Source organism: Berghia stephanieae, chromosome 5 (assembly GCF_034508935.2).
Source record: "Berghia stephanieae isolate SIO BIC M18660-M18661 chromosome 5, UCSD_Bste_1.3, whole genome shotgun sequence".
NCBI classification, from domain to species: Eukaryota; Metazoa; Mollusca; class Gastropoda; order Nudibranchia; family Aeolidiidae; genus Berghia; species Berghia stephanieae.
The window spans coordinates 42,145,775-42,165,987 of NC_088364.1; the positions used below are offsets into that span (position 1 = coordinate 42,145,775).

Genomic DNA, 20,213 nt, shown 5'->3' on the forward strand with positions numbered 1-20,213 from the left:
TATGTCTACATAAAAGTAAGTTTTAGTTTCTGTATGTATCATCCTGATTAGATAGGCTCGATTGATATGAATTAAAAAAAAAAAAATCTTGATCAAAGTGAAAAATGCGGTATTGGCAGTGTACAGAATGCACCGGGCGTATGATCTCTTTTAGGTCCATTCTGGGTAGAAGGAAAGCACATTTGATACCAAGACCGACAATGCATATCACGACGTGGCTATCTTAGACATGCATATTTATCTCAAGATCAAGGATCCAAGTCAGGGTCGGGATAAAACCACCATAAAAGATATACGTGTATTTCATAAATGAGAATAAATGAGACCCTACAATCGTAAAGGCCATCATCCGATTACCACACAAGATATGACATAAGGTGGAAAATAAAGGGTGGGGGGGGGGGGGGGGTGTGAATAAAAACGGTGGGTGTTATGTCTTGATTCGGTTGCATATCGATTGAAAAAATATATATTTTTAGTCTGTGTGTTGTTATGTCTTGATTCGGTTGCATATAGATTGAAAAAAAAAAATTTTAGTCTGTGTGTTATCGGAGTGGACGAGAGATGTGGGCACTGAATGTAAACATGTACGAATAAGTACGAAATATGAACAGGACATGATTAACATTATTAGCTTAAATACAGGAAGATAAGTTAAAAGGAAAAGGAAAAAAAAATTCGAAACACATTCGCGTATGGGCGCGCGCGCGCACATACACACAAACACAGTACAAGCACATGCACACAAGGAGAAGGAGATAGAATGTATGTGCGCGCGAAAGAGTGTGTGTGTGTGTGTGTGTGTGTGTGCGTTCGTGTGTGTGTGTGTGTGCGTTTGTGAGAGAGAGATAGAGAAGAGAACCCCCCCCCCCCAAAAAAAAAAAAAAAGAAAAAGAGAGAGAGAGAGAGAGAGAGAGAGAGAGAGAGAGAGAGAGAGAGAGAGAGAGAGAGAGAGAGAGAGAGAGAGAGAGAGATGAACAGAGTAATGATGAAAAGATAAGGGAGTGGGTAGTGTAGAAAAGAGAGATGGCGAGAAGTTGGAGTTAATTAAGGATGAATGAAAAGAGTATGAAATAGAAAAAATAGATAGGTAAATAAATCTAGTGCCGTGCGTGGGAAGAAACAAAAAAAAACTTCCTCTTTCTTTAAACTTGACCGAATAAAACCTTGACCGGAGTACAGACATATTAACCGGAGAGAAATAATTACTATACAAATCGTAGTATGAAGAAGATGATGATCACAACAACAAATAATAGTGCGTGATTAGGAGCGGCGATAAAGGATAAGACTCTCAGCTTCCTCTAACTCTAACTGGTGCCAAAACATTCTGATTAAATTGTGATGTATTAAGCTACTAGAAACGGGGTTCTGAAAGAAAGAAAAGAAAAACAACATTGAACAGGGTTTAATTAAAAAACAAAAAAAAAAAAACAAAACAAAACAAACAAAATTCAAAAACCCATTAATTTAGTCTGAAACATTCCGTGTTTAAGCAGTTGTTTTTTGTTTTTGTTTTTTTTATTTGTATTTTTTTATTTTTTTTATTTGGGGGGGGGGGGGGGGGGGGGGGGGGGGTTCGTTTTTGAAACTGAGCTGTTTATTCGTTTTTGATTTTGGTAAACTTCTCAAATTGTACACATAGTTAACCCTTTATAACCCCGTTCAGTCCACAGTAGGAATGAAGTTTTAATAAACAAAACACAACAAAACAATGCATTTACAGTACCCCCCCCCCCCCCCCCCCCCCCCCAAAAAAAACAACAAAAAAACCCCGTCTTCAAATCGGAATAACGAAATTATCAAAACTCGTTATCGTTGGCTTTTCATGACCCCGCATACCAATGAATAAGAAGAAACCTTTCCGCATTGGGGGTATGATAAAATAAAACAACTCAGAGCTGTAATGTAATGTAGTAAAATCGCATTATAATTCACGTGACTATATAGCTCAAAAAGCAGTTTTATAAGCATTAATTTACCGCACGTTTTAAAAAAAAATCTAAATAAATGTTAAAATCTAAAGCGGTTAATGTTTACGACAGCTGGCGATAATGATTACTAACATATTATTATTATTATTATTATCTTATCCCGTGTAATGCATTCCTATGCAACCACTGTTTTTCTTCTGCGGCTCATGCTGTTGATGCTACTTCATCAATGCATCAAAGAGACGAAGATAGATAGGATATATTAAAATAATGCCACCGTACAATTAAAAGACAACTTTTCTCTCTCTCTCTCTAATGTTGACAATAATAACTTAGCTTTATAGATAGAACAATAAAGATGATCACCAACTTGTCAACAAGTATTCAAATGAGATCCCGGGTGCAGTCGTTTTTCTTCCCCTCCCCAGTCCATCTAACAGTGATGGGGCGGGTAGCTGGGTCTATTAAATCTGTCGGAAAGTACCTTGCGATAGTCTAGAGTCTTAACGCAATTGCTGTTGTCCGTTCCACGCTATAAAAACCGGGATCAACTCCGGCTCCATGGGCCTAATGGCTATGAGGGACTACTACTTTACTCATGTTTGGACAAGTTGGTGTCCCGTCTAACTATAATAAGATTTGAAGTAAAGACCTTCGACAGAATGAGCGTTATCAAACCGCAAGTCGCTGAATGGAAATCGTTTAAAAACAGATGTCGCATAGGTAGGCTTTGAGAAGCGTTACTCTAACGGACCTTGCCACACTTAAGATAATAAGGATGCATCAGATAAGAAAAGTCAGGTAGAACACAAAACATAGTAATTTAACATTTTGAGTTCGGGGCTTTAGAATTCCGTTGGTGGCTCATAACTCAGAGGGGTATACAATACAAACTGAACATCCCAGTGAAGCAACGTCTTTAATACACATCCCCATCTCCTGGCTTTCGGAACTTTTAAATAAATATTCAACCACGAGGAAACTGCGCTCCGCAAAAGGATCCCTCTCCGTATGCGTGATGGACAAGATCGTTTTCTCAATTTGGACCAACCGTTTTCTTATTCACTTCCTCAAAACGTGGAATCTTTGGAATGTTTTAAACAGAAGCTTAAGACATTTTCTTCATAACTTTATACAACTCCATCCCGATGTCTTTTTTCTCTCTCGTTCCAAGAAACATGCTGCTATTCACTCAACCATGCACTATTACTTTGTTGAAACAAAAAAATCGGAATGTGTCCTTTCTGAGTATCCTGTTTCAAAATTATTTGTCAATGAAAATACAAGAGTGGACTGATAAATAAGTTCCGTTTTGTTACACTTGTTTTCTATAAACAGATGCATAAATCACACATGAAAAGACAGCTTAGAATCCTAGCTACAAACATTGCATTTTATTTTTCAGTCACCATCCCGATCCACAGAAAGCCACCATGTAGGCGAACTATTCAAATGACTTTTCCGGACACCAACAAGCATCAAAAACAAATTTTCAAGGCACGGTAAGGGAAAAACAAAATTTTAATTTTGTATATTCACAACATTATCGTTCATGCAATTCCCTAACCAATATAAACCCCGTGGAGGCACATTTTACAACAAACATGCGTACAAAACACGTTTTAGAACCGCGTATTTAGAAAAACTGACAAAAAGTAGAGGTCGGGGAACCCCAAATGATGATGAAGATTGTGGTAGTGATAACAATGGCAATGACAATGATAACGATGAAGGTCATGAATTACTAATGTTATATATGCACTGACATAATGGACGATTTGAGCCAAGCGAAGCACAAGCTGCAATGATAAAGTTTTCATTCTTTTCCTTTTATTTTTAAAACGCATATGTAGAGAGAGAGAGAGAGAGAGAGAGAGAGAGAGAGAGAGAGAGAGAGAGAGAGAGAGAGAGAGAGAGAGGGGGGGGGGGGGGGGTATAAGATATCTTTTAGTTTCCATTCTTTCTTTTTAAAATCAAAAACAGACTTGGGTCTTAATTCCAGGGGCCAAGGATTGACAACAGAAAGCAGACAGCATCATACGAACATATCTGCTGTGTCATCCATCTTTTCTATGTAAAATTCAGCATCATTAATATGGTCGGTTTTCAGGACAAATAAACTCGTAGGACAGTAGTATTAAGGTTACACATAGTTTTGTGTGTCGGTACGTTATATCCAGATGGCGGATGTTGTGAGTATTCTAATTAAACGCAATGCATCATCAATATAGCATGTAAAAGACATTTAGCGAGAAACAATCAATCAACTGAAAAAAAGAAAGCTACAAAAACAGGAGTTAAATTTGAGTTATATTACTATTACTCGTGAGCGAAAGGATGTTTTCTGACTTGACACGGCCTGACGTAGAAACGACGTATCATCTGCTATAAAAACTATTGGCACTCCAGAAGTTTCCTGCTTCTGTATTTCAGTCTCCGGTATCATCACAGAAAACAATCTATAAGAGGAATGCGTTTGTCACAGATTCTGCTCCCGATTGTGTCCAACACAGTGAACACTGGTACTGGTATGGGGCAACTCACGTGTAAACCCAATTGTTTAGGCCTCGATTGTTTCTAGGAACAAAAGACACAAAGCGCACTATTCATAGAAACAAAAAGCCACAACACATGACATATTTCAGTCCCGTGTTGATGGGTCATTGTAATTATTTGTCCACCAATCAAGGGGCTGAATTTGGTAGCAAATACATTCACTGGCAATAGTAAGACAATTTTTAAAAAAAAATTCTAGTGAAATATCAATGTGGCGGTGTTGTCTGTTTGTTTTCTGTTTTTTGTTTTGTTTTTGTTTTTCTCAATAAAGCGACTGAAACAGAAATTGTAGAAAACGATACAAAACACGAGATCAAGTCTCGAGTGTCGGTATTCGGTTGTTGATGAGATACACGGGCGACTGGAATAATGCAGGCTTGCACAATCTTATCACAACTCACTGCCACTAATGCTTTTATTTTCTCTTTTTTAAAAAAGGGGGAGAGGGGGGGGGGTGTTACTCGTTTACGTTCTTTTTTTGGGGATCTCATAAGGAAGGGGAAAGCAGTAAATATTTAATTATTAACAATGAGAGAGAGAGAGAGAGAGAGAGAGAGAGAGAGAGAGAGGAGAGAGAGAGAGAGAGAGAGAGAGAGAGGAGAGAGGGGGGGGGGGGGGACTGAAATGATATAAACTATGAATAATGCTGAAGCTGCCAGATAAAACATTAAAAGGATATGAGTTTTAATATATTTGAAAATCAGTTGGCAGTAGCAGTAGCATGCAGTAAAGAATGCAAATCAGTTATAATTTTGTGGGTTTTTAAAAAATCGTTTTTATAATATAATATGCCACTATCAACAACTGACATCCAGTCATGCCTGAGCCATAAAAGTCTATTACTCTGATCAATAAGCTACTTACAAAATGTCGGCTGCTAGCCACTTTAACAAACTTTGGAAAGGATTCAGCACATGTATTTCATGTTCCATTAGAGAGGTATAAATTGATTTTACAATTCCCCTTGCTGAATAGCAGCATTGACTTTGTCCAAAAAATTATTGCTAGGAGAGTGTTTTACAATAGACTGCATGTCTCATCCTATGTGTTAGATTTTAGAGCCATGCTATTCCATCACCAGCATGGGTAAGCCCTCTATCAAAGCAATTTTTTTTTCTTTCTTTTAGATGATACAAATACAATGAAACAATTAAAAAAACAAAACAAACATGAGTATGGATATTCAATCGCCACAACATCACCAAAAATGAAATCATAAATATACCATTGCCAGCTATGCCACAAATGGATTATCCAGATCAAAGCCTGAATGCAATCTTATGGCACCAATCTCAATGTCAAGTGCTGTTAATAACTTGGGATTCCTAATAAAGCGCAAGCGCTTTGAGCACATATAGATATTGCAATAACTCAACTTTTTTCTGTTGTACTTGAAGTCCTACTCTCTCCCTTTTGAATGTTGTCAAAACAACAATATAATATATCACTCCCTTCAATAAAGTTAAAAATCAGTACTTTTTATATAGCTCACATTACATCTGTATTTGATGTCAATAAACTACACACTGGCAACCAACACATAACTGCTTGATTAAATTTTAAAAAGATAAACCAGGTCTGTTTCTTGCTATCTTGAATAGCATAAAGACAGTATACCATCATCAATCTTTATCAAAAACAGCACTTGCTAACTTTTCCACTCAAACTGTCCTATCCAGGACATCTGACAGTTTTCTAACACTAACAACCAAAGACTAACAATGCTGCTGAGAAGAAGTGTAAACTCTTCAGGACTACAACCAAACTAGGAGTTGTACTCTACAATCAGTGATGGGCTGCAATCAAAACAGAAAGATGGCTGTTAGACCCATGACCTATGATAGGAACCAACATAAATGAAAGAGGATTCTATCTAAAACAAATTCAACTCTAAAATGTAGTGATTAATTATCATTATTTTCATCAGATTATAAAATTGTTAAATGAGGAATCAACTATTCCCATTTATCTAAGCTTGGCAAAAGTATTTAATGTCTATTTGAAAAAAAGACAGACAGAACCTTGCCGGATCAGAATTTTTTTCCAATGTACCGTACTACCAACCCTAACCCCTGAAAATGTGTATGTATTACTGAAAATCAAAATGAGCAAGATTTTTTTTTAAATGTATCCTGACTGAAAAAGACGATAACAAGCATTAATTCTGATAAAGGATAATTAGACCATACTGGCAATATTATAATCAATATTTAAATTAAGGAATAAACTTAATTACAATACAAATGGTATTGACTTCCAAATCGACATATAAAACTGATATAACCTAACCACAGTAAAAGTGATGTAATTCGAGCTTCAATAAACCCTTAGTCAGTTGGTAAATCCTCTTTCATGTTGAAAAGGATGACACATAAGGTAAGGAAGTTGGAATAAATTCAGCACCCTCTACAGAAGTTTAGGTTAAAGTTGCTCCAACTAATCAAAACATTTACCCTTAAATGCAATATAACTAATAATAATACAGCTAGTCGGACTGGGGTCTGTGTTAACTCCACATAAATTCTGAATTCACTCTTTCCCCATTATGAATTTAAGTGGTGTTTAACTGATTTTCCCCCTTGAAAATGATACAATTTGAAAATAATAATATAATAACAATGATATGAACGGTTTTAAGAAGAGAAGATTGCAAGCTTAAACAAAAAACATTTAACAGTCAAAAATACTCCCCCCCCCCCCCCCCCCCCCCCCCCCCCCCAGTAGACCCAAAATTACAAACACTAACATTGATCTAGTATACTGGTATGGATTTTAGCATCACAGGGGGTAAAAATTATGACAAATACTACCACATAAACAACACATTAATGACTATGCCGACTAAACTAAGAAATGACAAAATTATATTCATAGAAGTGGCATGCTGAATGCTCATGCAAAAATGAAATAATAATAAAATTGTTTTATTTGTAGTAGTAACAGTAACAGTAGTAGTAGTAGTAGTAGTAGTAGTAGTAGTAGTAGTAGTAGTAGTAGTAGTAGTAGTAGTAGTAGTAGTAGTAGTACCAAGCAGGTTAGTAGTAAAGCAGCGGACCAAGACCATAAGAGCGCTCTCTTAGATATTATCGGGGGAGACCCCCCCCCCCCCCCCCAACCCTAGCTAAAGATACTATAACCTAATGAAACAATATGTATGCCATTCCTTTCAATTTTGAATCTGATGGGAAACACAGGACAGTGCAACCCCTGGATAACGACATTATTATGTCATTATCCGGGGGTGGCATTATTCTGGGGTGTTCAAGATGGCAGAAAGGGACGGTGGTGGGACCCCTGAGCCTGAATACATAACAGTGCAATGCGCGGACCAGTGACAGAGAAGATATGTCTCAAAAACGTTAGAATGTGTATTTCTCCTGTCTACAAAGGGTATACCAGTTACGATTTCACTTTCAAATGCGTATTGTCATTGTTTTGATCGTAAAGAGTGCTCAAATGCCATTTAACAATACTAAAAATAAATTGTTTAAATCAAGTGCCAATATGATAAATCCGCACAAGGACACAGATGCAACAACTAGTTTTGATTTTAATTAAAATCAAATCTATGCGATACTGCTGATAAGCTTTGAATACTGAAATTTTTATTTTTGTACCAATATTTACAAGCACTTTAAAACAATTAGTAGACCTACATCTTGTGATATAAAAAACCCCCAAAAAACAAGTTAATAACCACAATAAGATGAAATTTGGACTGATGTTTAGAGAAACAACTGATTTTTCAAATGAAAATAAAATAAGGCGAAAGAGGCTGTTTTCACCGCTATTCCAACATATTATAAGACCATATAAATATCCATAATTGCCCCACAATGGACACGGCATGGCTGCTACCAGTTAACTTCTATTGACCTCAGACAAGTAGCTTACATGGAAGGTTAATGGACCCTTGAGAGTACTGTCCACTGATAAACTTCTTTTGCTGTGGTACCACATGAGCAAGCACTGATTCCATGAAGTGTAGTAAACACGTGTTCTGATTGGTCGGTAACAAAGCGATCTCATTGGGAGGGAAAAAAGGCGTTTTTTATTGGTTACGGGTACCAGATGACGATGTTGGGTATCAATATCAAGCATCAGTATCAACCACCGAGTATTTTTATAACAATGTCGCTAAACAGGGCTTTACTAAAATGTACGTCCCTATATATTTTTCAGTTTTTATTACTAATAACTAATATATATAGCAAATAATTGGGACCAGAGGTTAATGTCGCTTTCCAGAGGTTGCACTGTGTATGTAATAAGGGTGGAGTTGTAAACGACAACCGACTCAGCAAATTATTTTTTGAAATTAGAAAAATCACACCACTTATAAAAGTTCAAGTCTCATCCGATACTCACCTTACTCAGTGTAAAATGAGTACTTGTCTGTTAACGTTGTCTCTTTCGGGGAAAAAATGTAATATCGCCTAACGCCATGTCTTGTTCTAATCTAAATGTCACATATTATGGTTGGTCAGGGACCCCAAAGCTCTTACTCTTACTTTTGAGCATTTTTTTTTAGTGACAATACAACGTTGGAGATAGAATAGAATTTTTTTAGATTCAAACTCAAACCTGCCTTGGCTTCCAACTAAAAATAATAATAAGGTATTTTTCTTGGCCTTGGCAGTCAACAGACAGAAGTCCAGTTAATAAACTTCGGCACGGGCCCAAATCAAATTCAATACCCAAAGCACAAAAAGCGGGCGAAGGATCTATTTGGTTACAAACCACCACCCTTTATTCAATAATGAATGACCAACCAATGATCTTACCAGCTGAAATTCCCTCCGTCTATCAAAGGCAGATTTTATTCCAGAGTCCGTCCACAACAGTTGCAAAGATTCGGCATAATCACAAAATTGGTGTTGATCCACGACAGATCCGTTGAATTCAAACACTTTAATAGCGTCTTTTTCTTTTGATTTATCACCCCAGGGAATGTTCAATTTTTGTCTGGCATCAATTAGAACACGCATTCCTTTTAGAATGTTATTGTAAATCACCTGTCGGTATTCCAGCATAGCTTCATCATCGAAGTCCTGACCATGAATAATTCGCATCTGTTTTAGGAAGGTACTCTTACCACTTTCACCCGCACCTAACAACAGAATTCTCACAGTCCTTCTAAAAGTTAATCTTTCCCTGCTTAGAATCTTGTCAATTTCTCTACTTTTACTTTTCTGACTCTTTTCGTGCTCGCTAACACAGCAAGCGAAAATAGTCTCCGCCATTTTCACGAATTTACCCCACCCGAGGACTTCACCTGACGTCACAATGAAAACTTCCGGTTTTCCCCTCTTTTCTAAAGGGGAGTTCATTCAACAAGTGTCACATGACTTCACACGAATAGTGACGAAAATAGTAACAACAAATTCAGAAAAGTGAGTGGAGCAGGCACTTATGTTGGTAACAACAAGATATGAAGTGAGTAGAAAAGTGCCAGAAGACAATAGAGAATAAAAATTTTTTTTCGCGGCGGTGGTGGGGTTTGAACCTGCGACCTTATTGGTACGACAACTCCGCCTGGCAGGTGAGAGCGTGGCTCTACCGTGTGAGCTATCCACGAACACAAAAATATTCGTTTCAAACCCAAAGTCATTTCTAGATCCCTCTCTCACCCACTTCTTGAGATCGCCGATTCGTTCACCACCATCGCGAAGTAATTTTGACCAGCAGTTAAGCTTAATAGCCAATATTCTCATCACAAACATATAACATAGAAACGATTGAGACATTGAGTATGCTCCGGTGTATGGGGTGAATTTTTAATTCAGAAAAGTGAGTGGAGCAGGCACTTATGTTGGTAACAACAAGATATGAAGTGAGTAGAAAAGTGCCAGAAGACAATAGAGAATAAAAATTTTTATTCTCTATTGTCTTCTGGCACTTTTCTACTCACTTCATATCTTGTTGTTACCAACATAAGTGCCTGCTCCACTCACTTTTCTGAATTAAAAATTCACCCCATACACCGGAGCATACTCAATGTCTCAATCGTTTCTATGTTATATGTTTGTGATGAGAATATTGGCTATTAAGCTTAACTGCTGGTCAAAATTACTTCGCGATGGTGGTGAACGAATCGGCGATCTCAAGAAGTGGGTGAGAGAGGGATCTAGAAATGACTTTGGGTTTGAAACGAATATTTTTGTGTTCGTGGATAGCTCACACGGTAGAGCCACGCTCTCACCTGCCAGGCGGAGTTGTCGTACCAATAAGGTCGCAGGTTCAAACCCCACCACCGCCGCGAAAAAAAATTTTTATTCTCTATTGTCTTCTGGCACTTTTCTACTCACTTCATATCTTGTTGTTAACAACAAATTCCTAGCATAAGTGGTGCTGACTTCACGTTGTGAAAAAAAATCATCAAAAAATCACCAGCAGCACCCGATTTCATAATGACTTTCTAATATTCATGTTTCATCCTTATGAACCCACCTCTCGACGCACCACCCAGCAGTGTAAAATATCTATATCGATAGGACCCTTTCTGCAGCGATAATGAGGGCGAATCCACTATTGGTCAGATTCAGCGTGGGTTACGCAACTGGATGCGTGGGTTGACGGAGGCAGGAAGCAATAACAAACCCACATGGTTGCCATTACCTCCACCATCATTCTCGCTCACGGTTTGTGGAAAGCACTTCATTACAGGCACGTAATAGTGAATCTAGTTTTTGTTTTGAACATTTCTATTATTATTCTTTGTAAATTGACCCATATTAAAAGAAACATACAAACAAAAAAGGCATGACCAGTCACTAACAATGCCGTGTAGTGTGTAGACAGTAACACAGTACGGTGAACATGACTGATACTGACATTGGGTCGGAATGTCGGAACCCATGAGTCGTTCGCAACTCTGCCTCACGTATTCATTTAATCAGTCAATTTAATTTTTATTAAGCTTGCGTAAAACATACAAACAAAAAAGACATGACCAGTCACTAACAATGCAGTGTAGTGTGTAGACAGTAACACGGTACGGTGAACATGAATGACACTGGGATCGGAATGTCGGAACCCAGTAGTCGTTCGCAACTCAGCCTCGCGTACTCATTTAATCAGTCAATTTAATTTTCATTTAGCTTGCCTATTCTTCAAGTTTATGTTATATTCACCTTTTCTATTTAAAAAGGGTAATCCAAACAGACCATAAACGATTTTATAATAAGCCGACTTCAACTTCCATCACACACGAACTTATTTTGGGTGTTTTTTTTTTTTAACCAAACCGTTTGACTCAAATTAAAGCTTCGGCATTGGATAAGGAGCGAGGTCCCTGTTGCCATCTTGCTTAGTTTATACAGAGACTGGGTTGCCACCTTGGCTGTTCTTGATAAATAGTAAAATAGTACAACCTTGTGCAATATGAGAGAGAGAGAGAGAGAGAAATTTTGAACAAAAAACGAATCTCTCTCTCATCCCCTCTCTCTCTCTCTCTCTCTCTCTCTCTCTCTCTCTCTCTCTCTCTCTCTCTCTCTCTCTCTCTCTCTCTCTCTCTCTCTCTCTTCCTATTTCATCTGTCACACTGTTTGACAATCTTCATCACCTGGCTCACTTGTACTTGTAATATCGGGTGTGAGGTAAAATTTTGAACAATTATTATTATTTATAAAATGCAGAATCTTTTCAAATAAACGGATAAAATAGAGATTTATTCTAATCGAACAGTGGAACACAAAGGCAGAATTTGCGAACAATCTAACACATAAGTGTCGTGGTCTTATTTATAAAATGCAGAAACTTTGCAAATAAACGGATAGACTAGATGTTATTTCGATTCGAAAAGTGGAACACAATAGGAAAATTTGCGAATACCCAGTCCAGACATAAGCGTTATGGTCTTATTTATAAAGTGCAGAATCTTTGCAAATAAACGGATAAAATAGAGATTAATTCGATTCGAAAAGTGGAACACATAAGCAGAATTTGCGAATGCCCGGTCCAGACATAAGCGTTATGGTCTTATTTATAAAGTGCAGAAACTTTGCAAATAAACGGATAGACTAGATGTTATTTCGATTCGAAAAGTGGAACACCATAGGAAAATTTGCGAATACCCAGTCCAGACATAAGCGTTATGGTCTTATTTATAAAGTGCAGAATCTTTTCAAATAAACGGATAAAATAGAGATTAATTCTAATCGAACAGTGGAACACAAAGGCAGAATTTGCGAACAATCTAACACATAAGTGTCGTGGTCTTATTTATAAAATGCAGAAACTTTGCAAATAAACGGATAAAATAGAGATTAATTCGATTCGAAAAGTGGAACACATAAGTAGAATTTGCGAATGCCCGGTCCAGACATAAGCGTTATGGTCTTATTTATAAAGTGCAGAAACTTTGCAAATAAACGGATAGACTAGATGTTATTTCGATTCGAAAAGTGGAACACAATAGGAAAATTTGCGAATACCCAGTCCAGACATAAGCGTTATGGTCTTATTTATAAAGTGCAGAAACTTTGCAAATAAACGGATAAAATAGAGATTAATTCGATTCGAAAAGTGGAACACATAAGCAGAATTTGCGAATGCCCGGTCCAGACATAAGCGTTATGGTCTTATTTATAAAGTGCAGAAACTTTGCAAATAAACTAGATGTTATTTCGATTCGAAAAGTGGAACACAATAGGAAAATTTGCGAATACCCAGTCCAGACATAAGCGTTATGGTCTTATTTATAAAGTGCAGAAACTTTGCAAATAAACGGATAAAATAGAGATTAATTCGATTCGAAAAGTGGAACACATAAGCAGAATTTGCGAATGCCCGGTCCAGACATAAGCGTTATGGTCTTATTTATAAAGTGCAGAAACTTTGCAAATAAACGGATAGACTAGATGTTATTTCGATTCGAAAAGTGGAACACAATAGGAAAATTTGCGAATACCCAGTCCAGACATAAGCGTTATGGTCTTATTTATAAAGTGCAGAAACTTTGCAAATAAACGGATAGACTAGATGTTATTTCGATTCGAAAAGTGGAACACAATAGGAAAATTTGCGAATACCCAGTCCAGACATAAGCGTTATGGTCTTATTTATAAAGTGCAGAAACTTTGCAAATAAACGGATAAAATAGAGATTAATTCGATTCGAAAAGTGGAACACATAAGCAGAATTTGCGAATGCCCGGTCCAGACATAAGCGTTATGGTCTTATTTATAAAGTGCAGAAACTTTGCAAATAAACGGATAAAATAGAGATTAATTCGATTCGAAAAGTGGAACACATAAGCAGAATTTGCGAATGCCCGGTCCAGACATAAGCGTTATGGTCTTATTTATAAAGTGCAGAAACTTTGCAAATAAACGGATAGACTAGATGTTATTTCGATTCGAAAAGTGGAACACAATAGGAAAATTTGCGAATACCCAGTCCAGACATAAGCGTTATGGTCTTATTTATAAAGTGCAGAAACTTTGCAAATAAACGGATAAGATAGAGATTAATTCGATTCGAAAGTGGAATGCAAATGCAGAAGTTGTGAATACCCGGTCCAGGCATAAGCGTCATGGTCTTATTTATAAAGTGCAGAAACTTTGCAAATAAACGGATAGAATAGAGATTAATTCGATTCGAAAAGTGGAACACATAAGCAGAATTTGCGAATGCCCGGTCCAGACATAAGCGTTATGGTCTTATTTATAAAGTGCAGAAACTTTGCAAATAAACGGATAGACTAGATGTTATTTCGATTCGAAAAGTGGAACACAATAGGAAAATTTGCGAATACCCAGTCCAGACATAAGCGTTATGGTCTTATTTATAAAGTGCAGAAACTTTGCAAATAAACGGATAAGATAGAGATTAATTCGATTCGAAAGTGGAATGCAAATGCAGAAGTTGTGAATACCCGGTCCAGGCATAAGCGTCATGGTCTTATTTATAAAGTGCAGAAACTTTGCAAATAAACGGATAAAATAGAGATTAATTCGATTCGAAAGTGGAATGCAAATGCAGAAGTTGTGAATACCCGGTCCAAACATAAGCGTTATGGTCTTATTTATAAAGTGCAGAAACTTTGCAAATAAACGCATAAGATAGAGATTAATTCGATTCGAAAGTGGAATGCAAATGCAGAAGTTGTGAATACCCGGTCCAGGCATAAGCGTCATGGTCTTGTTTAAATGAAACAATGCAGTTTAAAAAAATTTATGGTCATTGAGTAATTAAGCTAAATATGCGGAGTTCAAATAGATAACTTGATCTATGAAATTTTTTATAATTAGCTGTTTTTATTCTCCATCATTTAGATTATGTGATTAAGTTTATAATTGAAATACAAACTTTTTCTCACTTATCAATGTTTTGCAATAAAGGAGAGTGTGAGTGAACCTGTGCAAAAAAATTATTTGATAGAGTGATATTTATCATGCTTTTCAGTTTGTAGTTGAATTCTAGAATGGATTCTTTATAGTTCTCATTGATTGTATGTCAGTATGTCAGTCTTTAGGACACCGATTACCCTAATGCGGTCACAATTTACAATGTGACGGCCACAAGCCCGTTAAACGCAGAGTGGGGTATTGTTGTTTGCAAGTAATGCTATAATTTTAATAGGATATCTGTCTCCTATTAAAATACATTCCTGTGTTGGATTTTGGATTAAATTCATGTCTTCTTCGGATTATGGGATATTTAATTTTCATGGATTGTGATTGTGATTTTCAAGACTTTTAATGTAAGTAAATGCCCAAATAGATATTTTTATTCATTTATTCTTTATTTTTATTTTTTTAGTTTTGTTTTGTTTTGTTTTGAAGCATTTATTATAAGAAATAATGTACATATGCACTTATACACCAAAGACTGCTTTCAACTGCTTATTATTATTATTATTATTATTATTATTATTATTATTATTATTATTATTAATATTAATAATAATAATAATAATAATAATAATAATAATAATAATAATAATAATAATAATAATAATAATAATAATAATAATAAGTGCATTGAGTGAAATCCCAATCACGGTTGCCCAAATAAAACTGGCGCTAGAATCCCGACTACCTGTCTAACTAAACGAATGTTGTTTGTACGATACATACTAACTACACGTTCAATATCGGGGGCAGAAAATATGCGTTTGGTTTTATGAAATTAAAACAGTAGTCCCACATTGTTCTTTGATGTTATTTGTGGTTGCATTTGCTTTGAAACTTACACATTATATTGTGTTACATTGTTTACAAAATATTTCTGGTACTCGTATGCATGTGTAGTCAACGGTCAATCGTGTTCTTTATTATTTTATTATTAATTTTGGCTTGGCATCTTACATATGTGAATTTGACAGGTTGTTATGGATGGTAATTACTCGTATAACATTAAGTGATTTTTAAACATTTTTACGGCGTTTTAAATGTCTTTCTTGCATTCATTGCCGAGCACCTCCACTTTTCTGTTACTATTTTAACGATCAGCTGATTTTCTCTTGCCTCCCCTTTAATTTCGCGGACTTTTTTCAGAACGAGGCGTGGGAGTGGCTAATACCCCACATGCAGGGCGTGCGTCGCTTGACTGGTCTTGGAGATTTGTGCTGTCTGTTGACCGCCATCAAGTCAAATTTTTGTTTCTAACAAAGAAGATGAAACCTACAACTGTGCGACACAAAAATCTCAGTATAGCCTCTAAGTGTGAAGTTAATGGTTCAAATAAAGAACGCAAATAGATTCCAACAGAAATCTATCAATGTGTTTATTTTTAAAATCCCATCCAGACACAAGCAAAGGATCCCGAGGGATACACTCAAATGTTCTCAAAATATAGAATTAAAATTAAAACTATAACACTGAACAACAAAGAGGTGATTTACAAAGAAAAAAAAAAATTTTCCAAAAAAAGGAAGCATCAGTACATTTGACCGTTTCCGATTCAGTTAGGATCAGGTCAGAGATGGGGCAAAACCAATTTATTTCATTCCAGGACAAAGACAGAAAGCTACGAGGGTTGATCAAATATAAAATACCCTGTTTATGAAGGAATGTTCCAATTCTCATGAAATTTTCCACACTTATTTTTCTACATGATACATGGTCCCCAGCTAAAGTGGTACACTTCTCCCATCTCACCTTGACCTTGAAAAGTCTTTCAAAGCAGAAAAGGTGTTGGATTTAAACTTAAACTAGTCGTCTGAGGCATTTAAAATTTCAATTTCTTCTTTAAAACGTTTTCCTTTGAGTTTTCTTCAATGTAAGGAACATTAAAAAGTCTGAACGGGCCAAATTGTAGAAAGATTAGGTCTGATTTCAAACCCACAATCATCTCCTGCTGCAATATGATGGGATGGCGCTTTGTCCTACAAGAGCAGCACTCCATTTTGAAGTTTCCCTAGATGTTTAGCAGCCGATTCATGCTTAAGAATATTCAAGAATTATTAGTTGTTCTTTGGAAGAGAGTCAAACATAATGATGACTTCCATGTGCCAAAATACCGGGAGCATGATCTTAACCATAGAACTACTAAATCTTTGTCTTTTGGGGGGTCAGTTCCATTGCTTTGAATGGCATTTCATCTCTGGATCATTTTGATAGAGCCACGTTTAATTCACTGTTACCAATCTGTTAAACAAGTCTTTACAAACGCTAAAATTTCGCACCAGCCGTTTCTTTCGTCTCATATTTGCTCTCGCTTCCTTTTGACAAAGCTGCATTTCTGGTTTATTTGCTGAGTTGTGCAGTAATATAACAAGTGAACATCAGAAGTTTAAAATTTCTTTCATGCAATCTTATGAGAAATTGTTAACCCTTTCCTGAAAATTTCATGCAAATCGAACTATTCCTTCATAGTCCGGGCAATTCATATTTGATCAAATCTCGTACATGAATGGGAAAACTGATATAGGGGGAGGATGGATTTGAAAAGACAGTAAAACGTGACCTATGAGAGGTCAAAGGACTCCACCCCAGGACAAGAGAAAGGTAACAACCCAGCGGTGCCTATTATTCTTCTACTAGAAATGAGTATGGATGTGAGTTATATGTGACGCCTAGTTTCATAGTCATAGCTTGAATGTATGGTGTCTCATCGTACAACAAGCAATGTTAAGCATGGTACAAGACCAGATGGGTGATGTTCTTTGGTTTGATTTTAAGGTGCTTAAGACACTTTTAGGTCATTTCAACACCAAGAAAAATAAATATGATAGGGAGGAAAAGTTGTAGATCTGAAGTTAGAAGCACTAAAAGAAAAAGTAAAACAAAGAGGACTGGTTCATATAGAGAATAGGAGATTCCACAAGCCATCCATCAATGTGCCTCAAAACATTACCTAAAAGTCCCATCGAGGCACAAGCAAAAGATCCCACAAGGAAGGATAGACTCAAATGTTTCCAAACTACAATACATATATTCAAAACTAAAGGCTATCATAGTAGGTACATATCAGAGAGAGATGATTCACAAAGAAAAAAATCATCTCTCAAAAGATAGTTGTTTGTTTTTAAGGGTTTTACGCGCTTGCAACACATTTAGGTTATATCAGCGCCAGTAAAAAGGAAGAAAATGGGATAGTAAAAAGTTCTAGAATTATAATTAAAGCACCCAAGAGAAAGTAAGACAAAGGGGAACTGGGAACAAACAGGGATCAGATATAGATTCCAAGAGCATACCACCAATGTACTGTACTTAGTTTAAGATCACCTATGTCTCATCCGGACACAAGCACAAAATCCAACAAAGAGGAATACACTCAAATGCTTACATTATAAATTCAAAATAAAAATATAATAGTACATAACAGAGAGATGATTTACAAGGAAAAAAATATCATCTCCCAAAACAATAACTATGCATTTGACCGTTTCCCTCCCAGCTAGGACTCCGGCCAGGGCCAGGACAAAACCAAGTAATCTTATTCCAAGACAAAGACAGAAAGCATGTTGGAAAACAGATATAAGGGGATAGAAGACACAGTATGTACCCCCTTGCCCACTATGGGAGGTCAGGAACCCCACCCAGTCTCAAAAGATAAGCCCCAGGAAACAAAACCAAAAAATGTCAATCAAGAATGAAAACAGAGAGCATGGAAAGGTAAAACAGATTTAAGGGGATAGTAGTAGTAGACAAGCACAACAAAAAATGTCATCTCCGCCCGCAGATGGGTGACTAATATCAACTCTAACCTTCACTTTGCACCCTAAAGTAAGAAACTGTAAGCACATTACCCCACTCAGCTTTAGTGTGAATGAGTACCTGTGTTACTGTTTGCTTTTCAGGGTTTTACGGCGCTTGCGACACATTTAGGTCATATCAGCACCAGTAAAAAGGAAGAAAATGGGATAGTAATAAGTTCTAGAATTACAACTAAAGTATCTAAGAAAAAGGAAGACAAAGGGGAATTAGTTCAAATAGGGAATAGCTGTAGATTCCAAGAGAACACTATCTGACTATTTGTGTACTTAGTTTGAGATCACCTAAATGTCTCATCCTGACACAAACACAGGTCCCCACTAAGAGGAACACACTCAAATGTTTACAAATCAATATATATGTAAAACAAAAATTACACAATGCATAACAGAGAGATGATTTACAACAACAAAAAATATCTCCCAAAATTCTAAATATACATTTTACTGTTTCACTTCCAGCCAAGGCCAGGACAAAACCAAGTAATCTCATTCTAAGACAAAGACAGAAAGCATGTTGTTTGTTTGTTTTTGTTTTTAAGGGTTTTACGGCGCTTGCAACACATTTAGGTTATATCAGCGCCAGTAAAAAGGAAGAAAATGGGATAGTAAAGTTCTAGAATTACAAATAAAGCACCCAAGAAAAAGTAAGACATAGGGGAACTGGGAACAAATAGGGATCAGATGTAGATTCCAAGAGCATACCACCAATGTACTTAGTTTGAGATCACCTATAAGTCTCATCCGGACACAAGCACAAAATCCAACAAAGAGGAATACTCTCAAATTCAAATGCTTAATTTTTGTTTTTAAGGCTTTTACGGCGCTTGCAACACATTTAGGTTATATCAGCGCCAGTAAAAAGGAAGAAAATGGGATACTAAAATTCTAGAATTACAATTAAAGAACCCAAGAAAAAGTAAGACATAGGGGAACTGGGAACAAATAGGGATCAGATGTAGATTCCAAGAGCATACCACCAATGTACTTAGTTTGAGATCACCTATAAGACTCTTCCGGACACAAGCACAAAATCCAACAAAGAGGAACACACTCAAATGCCTACATTATACATTCGAAACAAAAAATATAACAATACATAACATAGAGATGATTTACAAGGAAAAAAATATCATCTCCCAAAACAATAACTATGCATTTGACTGTTTCCCTCCCAGCTAGGACTCCGGCCAGGGCCAGGACGAAACCAAGTAATCTCATTCCAAGACAAAGACAGACAGCATGTTGGAAAACAGATATAAGGGGATAGAAATGCAGTATGTACCCCCCTGCCCACTATGGGAGGTCAGGAACCCCACTAAGTGAGTTACTGAGATGTATGTGTGGCAGTATAAAATGGCAACTAACAAGCAACCTGCATACATGAAAAGAAAATTTGATCTGTTGTAGAAGTAAATGACACAAATGTAAAGCGCACTCAGCATGAGGAAACAACAGAAACATGCTTAATGATCCTCTTTTTTATCTTTTAGTATTTTTGGACCATTTTGACTTGTATCCGGTTACACATCAATGAGCAATTTTCTACAAAATGCAATTCA

General features: G+C 36.6%; 1 protein-coding gene across 4 annotated transcripts in view; it reads right to left on the reverse strand.

The window, feature by feature from the left end:
- LOC144972948 (guanine nucleotide-binding protein subunit alpha-12-like) overlaps positions 1 to 9,787 on the reverse strand; it is a 58,703-nt gene extending 48,916 nt beyond the window's left edge. Inside the window, exon 1 of one of the 4 annotated variants that reach the window (XM_078914796.1) lies at positions 9,263 to 9,787. In XM_078914796.1, the coding sequence (XP_078770922.1) occupies positions 9,263 to 9,733 (471 nt within the window). In that variant the 5' untranslated portion in view covers positions 9,734 to 9,787. The remainder of the gene's footprint in view (positions 1 to 9,262) is intronic. The other 3 variants (XM_078914797.1, XM_078914798.1, XM_078914799.1) reach the window with 3 other exon arrangements.
- Positions 9,788 to 20,213: the final 10,426 nt, after the last annotated feature.